The sequence below is a fragment of the Phasianus colchicus genome, chromosome 10 (assembly GCF_987193195.1).
Source record: "Phasianus colchicus chromosome 10, bPhaCol1.hap1.1, whole genome shotgun sequence".
Classification (NCBI taxonomy): Eukaryota; Metazoa; Chordata; class Aves; order Galliformes; family Phasianidae; genus Phasianus; species Phasianus colchicus.
Genome location: NC_143445.1, coordinates 16328596 through 16341166, shown reverse-complemented (window position 1 = coordinate 16341166; position 12571 = coordinate 16328596). Strand labels below are relative to the sequence as shown.

Genomic DNA, 12571 nt, shown 5'->3' with positions numbered 1-12571 from the left:
GGGCAGGTGAGTAGAGCTGGGGAGTGTCTGGATGGTGACAATGAATACTGAGAACAGACAGGATCTTCCATTTCTTGGATGCAGCCAGAAGAATTCCAGGGGACATCCCAAGATGGCTTCAGTTCCTCCTGTACTTGGGCTGAAAGAAGGCTTCCATAACTACCCACAACCTTTTCAGCTTCATCCCTCCCGCTGCCTGGCAGTTTGCAAGCGTAGGATAAGTGCTTGCATTTCAGGCACTTCTTCAGCACATCTGGTGTCGTATTCCTAAGTTGGGGACCAGTAGGTCTGCATGTCAAAAGACAGGATTCATGAGCCATGGTGGATATGAATGGCCTTGCTGTCCTGTACTGCCTGTCTGGGCTCTGCCACTAGATCCTGCACACGGAAACTCAGCTTAGGAAGAAGGGAGCAGCCAAGCACCAGATGTGCTGCAGTCACACTGCAGGAAGGATGGCAAGGCTCTCCTTTCCTGGATGTGACTGTGCTGGGGCAACACGAGGCTGACAATATTCTCCTGCTCAGAATGTCACTGTGCACACATCATCAGGCTGTCCCCGTGTCACGGTTGGGAACTGCCTTCCTAGAGCAGCCAGGTACAGCAGCCTGTCCTCTGCACGCTATACTGACTGATCTCCGCTAAGGAGAATTTAAGTGCCATGGCTTAAAAATGAGAAAGCAGACAGCTTTCATCTGTGTGAGGTCAAGCAATTTCCTGTAGGGCCAGGAAGGCTCAAAGGGCTGGCAGCCAAAGGGAGGGAAGTGTCTGAGTCTGAGCAGGAACAAGGAGAGAAGTGATGTCCTGGTCCCCCCTGTGGCTGCACTGACAGCCTGTCTCCTCCAAGCACAGCACCTTGAGCTCTGCTGGGACTATTAAGTGCCATCAGATAGCAATACACCACAGCAGAAGACCAAGGGCAGACCAGCTGGATAGTCAGCATTATTTTTGCTCTCAGTCCAAGGCTCCCAAAGACCAAAAGTTCCCCCAAACCTGGAGCTTACACAGAGTTCTGCAGAAGGAGGTGCAGAGCTGCATGTCCTGAGTAATGCTGGTGAGGATGCACCACTGATCCCAGTCTCCTCCTAAGTACCTGTTCCCAGTAAGAACAGTGCCAACCAGCATTGCTGGAGCACAACAGGCAGGCAGAGAGTAAAAAGCTGCCAGAAGTAGGCATAAATTCCTTGGTAAGGTTTAATCATTTTAAAGAGAACAAACTCCAATTGATTGCCCTTGTAGGAGCCTGCATGGTACTTGCACTGCTAGCCTAAGCAATAGAAATTTTAATTGCCCTGGTAATTACACTTGCAGCAGCACTCAGCCCTTTGTTCTGCAAGCAGAGGCCAGCATATGCTGTGCTCCGGTGGCCCCGTCTGGCTGCAGCCTGGAACAGCATTTGCCACCTGGAGAAAGGGACACTACCCTAGTGGCATGGAGCTTCACCAGGCAGGGATGCTCAGCGTTTCATGACATTTCTTTTCTGGGCTGCACACAGCTCCAAAGGATGGTGTGGACACAGGGATTGGGTTGCAGCAGTACACAGCTGTAACACAGACCTCCACGCTCCACTCCATCAGACAAGTGGGCTCAGGGCATGGGGTGGAGGGAGCGAGCGCATGCCCAAACCCCACTGGGCTCTCTCTGGGAATGGCTATCCTCCTCTCCAGCCCCAGGTCTGCTCAAGACAGCTGTAAAACATAAAGCAGAGGGCCCCGTGGGGAGATGTCATTGTAGCCTGGATTTGTTAGATGTGCACAGGTCTTGGTTTGCTTACAATTCCAGTCCTCCTGCCTGCACCATGTTTCATAAATGCACAATCCTGGCTGGCATTGCTCTGGGTGTCTCAGTTCTCATGGTTGCCAGAAATGCAGGTCACAGCCATACATCTCTAACAGCAACAGCTGCCAACATGCTGCAGTGACTTTGTCTCCTGTTGGACGGCTCACAGCTAAAAGCAATGTTTGCAACTGTGCTGCTATCGGCCTCAGCACTTGCACCAAACAGCTCCACTCCCATCCCAGGAGTTTCTTCCAACAGTGGCACACAGAGAGCTATGGGAGAGGAGGATCAGTGCAGAAAACACAACTGCTGATTCTGGAGATACATCCCCACAATTAAAAACACGGGATCTACACATACCTGGAACAAAACCCAACAGGCCTGGGGGTTTTCCTCACTGCCCATTGTGTGCCGCTGCCTTTCAAACAGAAATTTCTCAGCTCAGAAAGGGGTAGGTGCTGTTTGCAGATTTATTTCTTCCTTGTCAGGGCTGCTCCTCTCAGCGTTTCAAAGCAGATCTAATTACAGGGTGTTGCACTCATTGACAATTTCACATACCTTGCTATTTTAGGCCAACCTTCAATAACTGGCAAGAAGCAGAGCTCTAAGGGTGGAGGTAACAGGCTATGGATTTATGACACACTGGTATTCGTGCAAAGCAACTCAGTGAGAGCACAGAAATATCCTCAACTGTGCTGCTGCCATCAATTTGATAACGCGAATGCGATTTGAAATAGAAACATCTTGGGTGCCAATTCACTAGGCAGCTAGCAAAACCAGGCAGGGCATCTAGAAATGGAGGACTGTTATCCAAAACTTGAGTATCACAAAGGACTTCATAAAAACAGAAGGAATGGCTGCATTTGGGTTATGGTACCTACAAATGAAAGGCCGTCTAGTGAAGCTCAAGCAGAGAAAATATGGTGCTGCAGCCCTGTGTAGGTGGGCAGAGGGAAGCTTATCCCCAGCCCACCCTCCCATACAGAAGAGTGGAATGTCAACTGCAAACTGCCCAGGACAGAGCCTGGCTGAGTGCCACAGAACCCAAAGGCTGGCCTCTCAGGGAGCTATGGAACAAAGGGACTGTAGGGCCTTGTGCATGTTAAAGGAGCTGGTTTTGCAAGAGCTGTTCCCAGGTTCGGGTCAAGCCTGAAGCCTGCTTCAATCTACTTTTAAGTGGTACAAGCAGCTGTGCTCCCTGTGCCTGACACAGTGCAGTTTCCTCTGTGTGCACCTTCCCCTGTCTGCTGTGTGCAACGCCCGTGGGACTTACTTGTTGCTGTCCCGGTACTGATAGATATAGCAGCCTTGAGGCATCCCACTCTCCTGGTCCAAGGTAAACGAGAGCTTCAGCTGCAGAGAAGAGGTGGGGGGGGGGGTACAAGAAGGGAGAGAGACAAAAAAGAAAGCAACATTTTAGGCTGTGTTCTCAGTCATCACAGCAACTCCAAGCAGCTCACCGAGCCTGACACGCAAACACCGTGGCCTGGAACATAGCACGGGGTTCCAAACCTCAGGGAAAAGTCACATGCGTTGCAGAAAGGCTCTCGCTTTTTCCACCCTTTGTTACTATAAAGTGTTTGTGGTTGTTCTGCAATGCATGGGTCAGAGCGGCTCACCCCTCCAAACCCACCCACACACACCGCCCTTCACCAAAGCGATTGCGGTTCCCCTCAGACACCAAAGAGAGGAGCGCTCGCTGCAGTTCCCACGAGCCTTTCTCTGAAAGCCTTCCCGGCTCCATCCCATTCCCCCAGCGCGTTAGAGCGAAGGAGAAACCGCAGAAGGAAAGGTGACAGATTTTTCCTTCTGCGCGGAGTTATTAAAGAGCTGTTAGGAGGGTTTGCAGTTTGGATCGGCGTCCGGCAGGAGGCTGCGATGGGACCTGGAAGCTGCTTTCCTTGCTGCTCCAAGGAGGCACTCAAGGAGGGCTGGCGGCTTGCAGACACTGCTCTGCTCCATTTATTTAAGGGGGAAAAGCTAATCCTCTTTCACAGAGCAGTTCTGAAAGGAGACTTTATTTCTGATGAAAACGTCTCCAGTGATTTCATATGCCAAACAGCCCTGAAAAAGGGCTGAGCTGAGCCTCTTTCCCCAGGGGAAGGCTGGCGGGGCCATGCGTGTGCCCCACGGGCAGCTCTGTGCCCTGCAGGAGGGCTGCAGCCCCTCACCAGGACTGGGTGGGAGGAGCCACATCCTTCAGAGGGGGTGGCTGAGAGCAGTAGGACAAGGGGTTTCAGTTGTGCCAGGTTCAGATTGGACATTAGGAAAAAAAAAAATTTCTCAGAAAGAGTGGTGGTGCACTGGCACAGATACCCAGTGAGGTGGGGGGTCACCATCCCTGGAGGCGTTCAAGAACAATGGAGATGTGGCACTGAGTGATGTGCTCAGAACTGCGGACGGGTTGGGGTTGGACTTGGTGGTCTTAGTGGTATTTTCCAACCTTAATGATTCTGTGATCATTCAGGACTTGAAATGGGCCTGGAAGGCCATAGTGAAGGCTGAGATGTTGGTTACACTCAGCCTGACCTCACTCCATTTGATCACACTCTCTCCTGGGGGCTCTGAGAAAATTGCTAACTTGAATTGATGGCCTATTCAGGAGTAAATAGTGAACTAAAGCATCTTTCTCCCATACGCTGTTAAGAAACTCCATGTGCTGAATCACTGCACGGAGCACCAATATTCCCTTCCCTACAGAGAAGCAAAGTCTTACATGTGCTCTCAGTGACCCAAATGAAACTGAATACCATGAAATCATGGAAAACTTCACCATCTTGGACACTGAGTCCAGAACCAGAAGCAACGCTGAGGCCAAACCCAACCAATCTCCTGTGACTTCCAACCCCAACCCTGTAAGCCCTTCTGAAACACACTCCTACAGCAGCATGCAGCACACGTGTCTGTGCTCTGGGCGTGTTTGAGGCAGAGCTATTGCAATTCACACCGCTGTCCAGATGGCAACCTGCACATGGCTGCTCCCAACAGCACCTGCCCTGTGAGCTCTGACCTGCTGCAGCCCACAGTATCGCTCAGACCCACCTCTGAGTGCAGGAGGAGCTGGGAACTCCCCAAAACCATTTTCCCAGGTCAGGTTATCCTAAGCTTTCCTGCTGGGATATCAGAAAGCACTGCTGAGCCAAAAGGGACAGCGGTTATCGCAGCCCCACACGCCCTGCGCCTTGAGGGGAGGGACTACATTGCAGGGAAGGAAAACAAAAGAAAGTACAAAATTGGGTATGTGTGGCTTTGTCTGCTTGTAACAATAGCTCTGATCAGGGATTGGCTTGAGCCTCCCATTGCCAGCTCTTGGCTCAGTGGCCTTTGGGCTTGCACCTCTAGTTACAGCTCACCTGGGCTCTGCAGCACTGCTCTGTGTGAGGGGTGAGTCCAGGGCATGGGAAGGAAGGAAAAAGGCTGGGAGGGAAACCAGCTGTGTTTGGACAGGCTGCAGGGGACAGCTATCAGGTAGGGCAGGGTGACTTTTCAACTGTCTGGGGGACGGGGTCCCACATATCCTGCCTACCCAGGAAGCAAAGATGACAGCTCCCTGAGATACTATGTTTGCAACTTTCGTTATTTTAACCCTTCTTTCTCTGGATCTGGTATTCCAGACAAACAAAACACACCATGCTGGGCAGGCTCAGCCATCTCTGCATACCCACAGTGCCAGTGTTATGGGGACTGTACTGCTATGCTGCTTCTGCTCCCTGGTCCCATCTTCTCAGCAGCTGCCCTTTCCTTTTGCCTTCATTCACTAAGTACCAAACATCTGCTTCCTTCCGAAATAAAGGTTGCTGGGGATAGGAGAGATGCCAGCAGCTGAACAACACCTTTATCATCCCCTCCTATCTGACTTCTGCTACAGCAATGTCACGAGACATCCCAAGCCTCCAGGTACACGCAGACCTACAAAACAAACAGGCTTCTGCAATACCCCCTCTGGCACAGCTCTAACTCTGAACCAACTTGACAACATTGCTCCAACACCGCACGCTGCTTTTTTGTGTTCCTCATCAGAATGCAAAGAGTTGCCACAAAGCCAGCAAACAAATATCCAGACAAAGCAAAGGCCACCGCTCTTCAAAATACAGGACTGTGTGGCTGTAGGGGCAGCTGGGGGGCTGGTTTCCTACAGAAATGAAAGTACAGGGCGACCCTGTCACAAGGAAGGCTCATCAGCTCAAACAATCTTCAGCATTAAACATATGAGATCATTTCATCTTACAAGACACTGCTGGGCTTCACAGGGAGAGGAGGGGGAGATTTCCCAGCGCTGAGCCGTGCGATTTGGCTTGCACTGCCCTCTTCAGTAGCACAGCCCCAAAGCTCACATGCTAATAAAGATCCCTTTCCACTTCAGTAGCTCTGCACATAAAGAAACGCTCGGTGCGGTGCGTGCATGAACTCAATGGGAAAGGGAGCTGGAACACAGCCATGCTGCAAACAGAGCGCAGCCTACCAGGAGAGCCCCATCAATAATTGAGATGTCAGAGGCACAGGGAGGTGCGTGGATAAGAGCTGTCAAAAGGAGTAATTGGGATCTGTGCGCGTACAGTGATGGATAGGCTCACTCGCTGCCAGATGCAATTGCAGTACACCCAAACAGAAGAATCATAGAATCATTAAGGTTGGAAAAAACTTCTAAGATCATCTAGACTAAGAGTCCACCTACCACCAGTATCGCCCACTAAACCACGTCTCTAAGTACTGCAATTACTCTTTCCTTACGCATCTCCAAGAGAGCATTGCACACGTGCTATGCAGCAGAGGTGGGCTCATGATCTGGCCACTGGTGGATGGAGGAAGAGAATGTACTTACAGTACATGGCTGACCCCTGCTTACGTTGGATGGCGCATGATAGAAGCTTGAGCAGAAGGCAATGCCACCTTCTTGAGGGATGCTATTGTGGACCTCAAGGCTTGCCTGGGCTTTGATGCAGCCAGCAGAAGCCCTCATTCTAAAGCAAGCTTTAGGCCTGCAGCAATTAGAAGCCCAGTCATATGATAAAGCCTGGTAGCTCCAACAAGGAGAGAGCACAAGGAGGTGAGAAGCCTTCTGGCTGCTAAAACACTGCCAGTACTGATCTTGACTTGACTGGGCAAATTCTATGTGCCCCCTGAGTAAATGATTTGGCTTGAAACCCTTTGGCTCTGAGTACCAAATCTCTGTCATCGGACAGAAAGTTTTCTCTACACATGCACTGGTCAAGAGAGATATTATCAGTTCAACTGAGCAACCAGGTCAAAGGCTTCAGATGTTCCCATTTTGGGTCAATGTAAAGGCATGCTTCTGCCAGCCTTGGTTATGCTGTTCAAGGTAAATCCACCAATGTAGTGGTATTCAAGCTGAAAGAGACCACTCACAGCAAGAAGGAGAAGCAGAACATGAGCTTGCATGACAAAACCTAGGGAACTGGATCTAAAGATTACTCTGAAAACAGTCTCCTAAAGGACAGGGGGACTCTGTTATCTGTGGCACTCACTCAATTATAATCCCTCCTGCTTGGAGGTCCAAAAAGACTGGTTACAGCTCCCATATATAAAGAAGGTTTCCTTCTCTAGCAAGCTCTAGAAAGCTTTTTAAGAATAAACTTAGTCATCAAGCAGGTTTTTATGCCCCTCCCAAACTTCGGTTTTGACCCACACACACACACACACACACACACACAAAAAAAAGCCCTGAAGTCCTGACACTCACTTTTAAAACCACAAAAAACGAGCCGTGCTCCAGTAACGTAATCACATAGTTTTCTGGCACCTCGTCCCTTAAAAATACATCCATCTGCCTGCACACAGGCCATCAAACTCAATCTTGTTCACAATGGATTTCCCAATTCCTGCGTGCTGGAAGGGCTGCAGCGTTGCTGGCTGTGCTGACTGGATGAGCCCTTACAGAAGCGCAGCCTGCAAACCTCACAGCTGTGTTTTCACTTAAAGAAGCTGTTCTTGAGTCCAAAGCACTTCTTCCAGAGAGCTTTTCTATTTGTGCTGCAGTTCAGAATTACTGGAGAAAGACCCTGGGTAGAAGCTGCACTTCTTTCTGGTTGCCCCTTTCTTTAGAAGAGAATGTAGTAAGGACAGGATGGAGTAACAACAAAGAGAGGAAAAGTCCTACAGCAGAAAAAGAGGAAAGACATGGAAGCTTGTTGCCAGCAAAACTAATTACCTGTTGCACTGGGTTGGGTGGTCCTTCTGTTTGGCTCTGCAGTCAGCAAATGTTTGGCCAACCTCAGCACCTGGTCACGGGACTGCTGTTGCTACTGGTTGGAAATCCCAGACTGGTCCCATCTCATGGCGACAGCAGCATGTTTGATAGAAATTCAGTCCAGGCTAATTTTACAGTCTGGTTTTTGGGTGGTTCTATGTGGAGCCAGGAGTTGGACTTGAGGATGCTTATGGGTCCCCTTCCAACATGGGACATTCTATCATTCTATGTTGCTTCCCTTCCACCAGAGGGCAGAAGAACAACTGGGTGTAAACAGACAACGCAACAAAGGGAGTCTTATTTGGTGGGATGGAAACTCCATCCAACCGTGCTTTCCAGTCTCAAGGTCCCCTGAGCAGACAGGTTCTCTCTTACTTGCTGCACAACAACATATCGCCTCGGGCTTTACTCATTCTGCACCACCCAAGCAGCACAGCTCTGTCATGCCTTTTCCTTCTCATGACATTAGCCAGAATGCTAACCCTGTTATTAAGCTGCAAGACTCACGCATGGGGCTAAAACCCAACCTAGTCTATTCTAGCCTATGAAAAGGAGCTGAAACTCTTTGGGGCATTATTTCTGGCCTGAATCCCACTGCCCATTTTGATTTTACAATCCCACTGTTCCACTCACATGTTATTCCTCTGCTACTGCCTGCAATTCACCCAAGAACAATATAAAAGACACAAAAAGCCAGCAAATCCTTAGCAAATAGAAAAACAGAAGCCAGCAGTTTTCATGTTTTTCCCCCATTGCCCTCCTTGATGAGAGACTCTGAGTCTGGGACCTAAAGCCACTATAAGTTATTACTAAATGATTCCTCAGGCTGCAGCAGGGCTTCCTCTCCAAAAATCTACCCTGGGACACAGCAAGGATCCTAGGGTCTTCCCATCATGGGATCAGAACAACCAATTCATGCTCCCTAGCACACAGAAGAGCTGCTCCATGGTCTCATGGCAACATGTCCTCTGCTACAAATCATCAGGTAATACAGCAAAACCAGAAAGAAGCATGGCATCTACTGGATCCTTTGCAAAGAGATGCAGATGTGGTCACCAGAACAGCAAGCTGACATCGTACCCTTGACTTCTACTTCACAGCTGCAACTGACAGCACAGGATCCTTTCTGGGAAGACAAGGCACTTAGCAAAAATATAAACTTCCAATGAGTTCATTTCTAAGCATTCACACTTGCCTGCATTAGAAGTTCAGAACAGAGAAAATGGAACCAGATCTATTTAGAGTCGAACATTTCTGCTTGCTTTCTTTATAATTTATAAACTGGATGATTCATTCTTTAGATGCATGATTAGGAAACCACAGGGCTAAAATAAAGATTATACAATTGCAAAGAGTTTATGTTGGTAGATTAAAAATATCTTCTTCAGAGACTAACGAATTCTGACACAGCACCGTATGCTCTGGACCACTGGGGAACTGTCAATGAACTTAAAGTATTTGCTACACATACATCAATTTTAAAATAAAAGCAAAACATCCCTAGGAAACGCCGCATAAAAAAATAGTGACACCAACAAGATTTGTGCCAAATTTCACTGCCTGGCTGTTTCATGTTACTCCCAGCCTCCCCTTAAAGCACTCCTGGCTCCTGCTGATCTCCCACTGCTTCTCACAGCCCTTCTGGTGCTCTACAAACAACAAAAGACAACTTGACTCCGTTGTTTGGAGAATGCCTCATTCACAAGCTGGGCTTTGCCAGCCTTAATAGAGAGGAGTTTGGGGGCTACAGAAAGCTCCTGTATGTTGAAGACCAATGCTGACTTCTTGGTTCTACTCAGACAGAAGGTAAGAGGGAGGTACCACCCAACCCAACTGGCCAACTCTTCCCCATGTGAGTTATGGAAATTCACTTGGAAAAGCAGGAATTTGAGAGAGAAGGATGACGAAGAGTAAGAGGCTTGAGTGTCATCAGGAATTTGAAAGAAGCCTACAGTGAGCTAGGGAGGTGATATCAGTCATTCTCTAAGCCATTTATGTGTCATTTTGGCCTGATGAAGCACAACCTGACCAGAAGGGCATTGCTAAGGCATTTCTGTCCCAAAAAACGATATGAATGTGAGATCCTGAAAAACTAAAGGAAAGCCATCAGTGTTTTCTCTGTTTGCTTTAGATGAAAAGTGACACAACCGAGTGGAAAACCTCCCTAACCCCACTGCTTGGTATGCTGTTACCAGTGGATACTGCAGGCAGCCCATCATTATCCCCAGCAGCTCTGTTTCATCCACCTGACAGTCATCTCTGAAAACAGGTCTCAATTTACTGGCCCTAAGCTCAAGCAGCCTGCAAGCTTATCTTTAGGCTTAGCACTGCTAGCTTGGGAGAGTCCAAAGTCAGGAGAGAGCAACACTGCAGAAGGGAGCAGCTCTCGAGGCAGCAGCAGATCTGGACAGTGACTGATACCCAGATCTGCTCAGGAACATAACACAAGTGAGACATGGCAAGTGGCTTGTTTCATGGAAAACAACAAGAAAGCCAGCTGCATTAAAAGTTCCAGATCAAAGAAAGGAAATACATGCATTCAACAAAGAGCAACAGGACAGACTGCCCATCACAAAGTGCCTGATCTGATCTGCATTGGTTTCCAAGGGCTGCTGCAACCTGAGTGAAGCAGGCAGGAGAATGGGACGCAGCATTGCCTTCACATGGCTCAGGCCATATGGAAACAAGGTAAGAGCCGTGGGTGCAGATGTCTCTGGGCACATGGCAGGAGGGGAAGTGATTCCACATTTCTTATAGTGCCTGACTCTACAGCTCAACTTTTTTTCCCTTTGGGGAATGCTGATGTACAGTTTGCAAATCAGATCTGGTGTTTTGGGTCCTCCTGTAACATGCCCAGTCTTTGTCATTGCTGCTGGGAGGTATACAAGGAGCTGAGGGCAGACTGAACACAGCAAATCCTATTTTCTTAAGTTTGTTAATGCTCGCTGCTTCCCCTGCTAAGCTCCTAATGGAGCTGTGAGAACACAGGAGCACAGATTAATTCAGTGTCCAGGTACTATCTCATGCCTGGAGGGATTTCCGTAGAGCTGCACGAGAAGACAGATGTAAGCTTGTCATAATCCCCAAACAAGAGACAAACTTATTAAAATATGAACAGCCCTCGTGCTGAGATGATAAGGGCTCTGCCAGGTAACGAGAGAGATCACAACAGTATTTCTAGCTTAGTTATTTTTGCAAGCAGTTAAACTGGAGCTGGGATTGGGAAGATGCAGAATGCCTCGATCACATCATGTGGGTAAGTTGGATATTAGGAAAAACTTCTTCTCAGAAGAGTGGTGATGCACTGGCACAGGCTGCTCAGGGAGGTGGGGGAGTCACTGTCTTGGAGGTGTTCAAGCACCGTGGCACTGAGGGACGTGGTCAGCAAGGAGGGGTTGGTGTTTGGACTTGGTGATCTCAGAGTTCCTTTCCAACCTTAATGATTCCGTGATCTCAGCTGAAAAGCCATGCTCTTCTTCCCCATCCTTCAAGGTGCTGCTGTGAAATACCAGACAGCCCCAAAGCCCAGCCCCAATCTTGCTGCTTTGAGCTCTCTCAGCAGGAGATTTCAAGCTTTTCAAGGACATTCCTGCCCCTTCCATGGCCGACGAGAGCAGACTGCTGCTGGGCTCTCCCAGGAACGGGCTGGCTGTGGCTCGCTGGAATTCCTCTGGCAGTGACCTGCTCTTTCCTAGGGACTTCACAGCTCCTCTGTCACAGCCTGTGAAAAGACGGAAGCAGGGATGGACAGGGGCCAGGTGACTTGTCCCAGCCAGGTGCCAAGAGCCCGCTGGCGGCTGGGTGGGCACCCTGCCCTCCCGCTTCCCTTGCAGCGGCTCCGGTCCAGCGGAGAGGCGAGTTTTGTGTGCACACGCTTCGGAAAGGGCTCTGGCAAGGTCTGCTCTGAAAAGGTGCAGTATAAAATGTAAAGTGGTGTTGTACAGCCAAGTCGAAGTCAGAGGCTGTGATGTTGCTGTTGATCGCTGGGGGCAAATCAGTGATCTTCTTCCAGCACCAGCGCGCAGCAGGCTGTTTATAACCCTCCATTCCGCACTGTTATTTAACGTATGTAAGGGCCTGACATGGTTTATATTCAGTAGTTGCGGTTTCCAAGCAGTATTGCATTTCTTCAAAATGAAGATACATAATATTTTAAAACTATTTTTAAAACCGGTCACAAATCTGCAATCTTTTACGTCATTCCTCCTTCCTCCTATCAAGCCTGAACCATAACACACGGTCACAGAAGAGCAGCAAATCCACGCGTGCAAGCTCAGCTGCAAGAAACCCTGCATGCTCACACAGAGGAAAGCTCAAAGCTGCAATTCAGTCAGAGCGGTACGAGCCATGTTTAAGGTTTCAAAGACATCCGGGATGTATTCCGCTGTTTGGAGTTGTGGCTACCAGCACACTGCAGGCAGGGAAGGAGAATCTAAGAACTGAGCCGCACCATGAGCTATTTATTCAACAATCTGCCTCGGCAAGTGTAAGAAAACGAAAAGGCTTCCTGCCTCTGGGAGTCCAGCACAGCAGCAACCTGATCATGTATCATCCTAAAATCTCATCACTGCCTTCCCCTGCCAGGG

General features: G+C 49.1%; 1 protein-coding gene across 3 annotated transcripts in view; it reads right to left on the bottom strand.

Moving 5' to 3' along the window:
- DIS3L2 (DIS3 like 3'-5' exoribonuclease 2) overlaps nt 1–12571 on the bottom strand; it is a 164547-nt gene that overhangs the window by 25663 nt on the left and 126313 nt on the right. For all 3 annotated transcript variants that reach the window (XR_016469686.1, XM_031603497.2, XM_090147458.1), the window contains exon 15: nt 3051–3130. Coding sequence is in view for 2 of the 3 variants with exons in the window: in XM_031603497.2 (XP_031459357.2) it covers nt 3051–3130 (80 nt within the window). In the remaining variant the exon portion in view is untranslated. The remainder of the gene's footprint in view (nt 1–3050; nt 3131–12571) is intronic.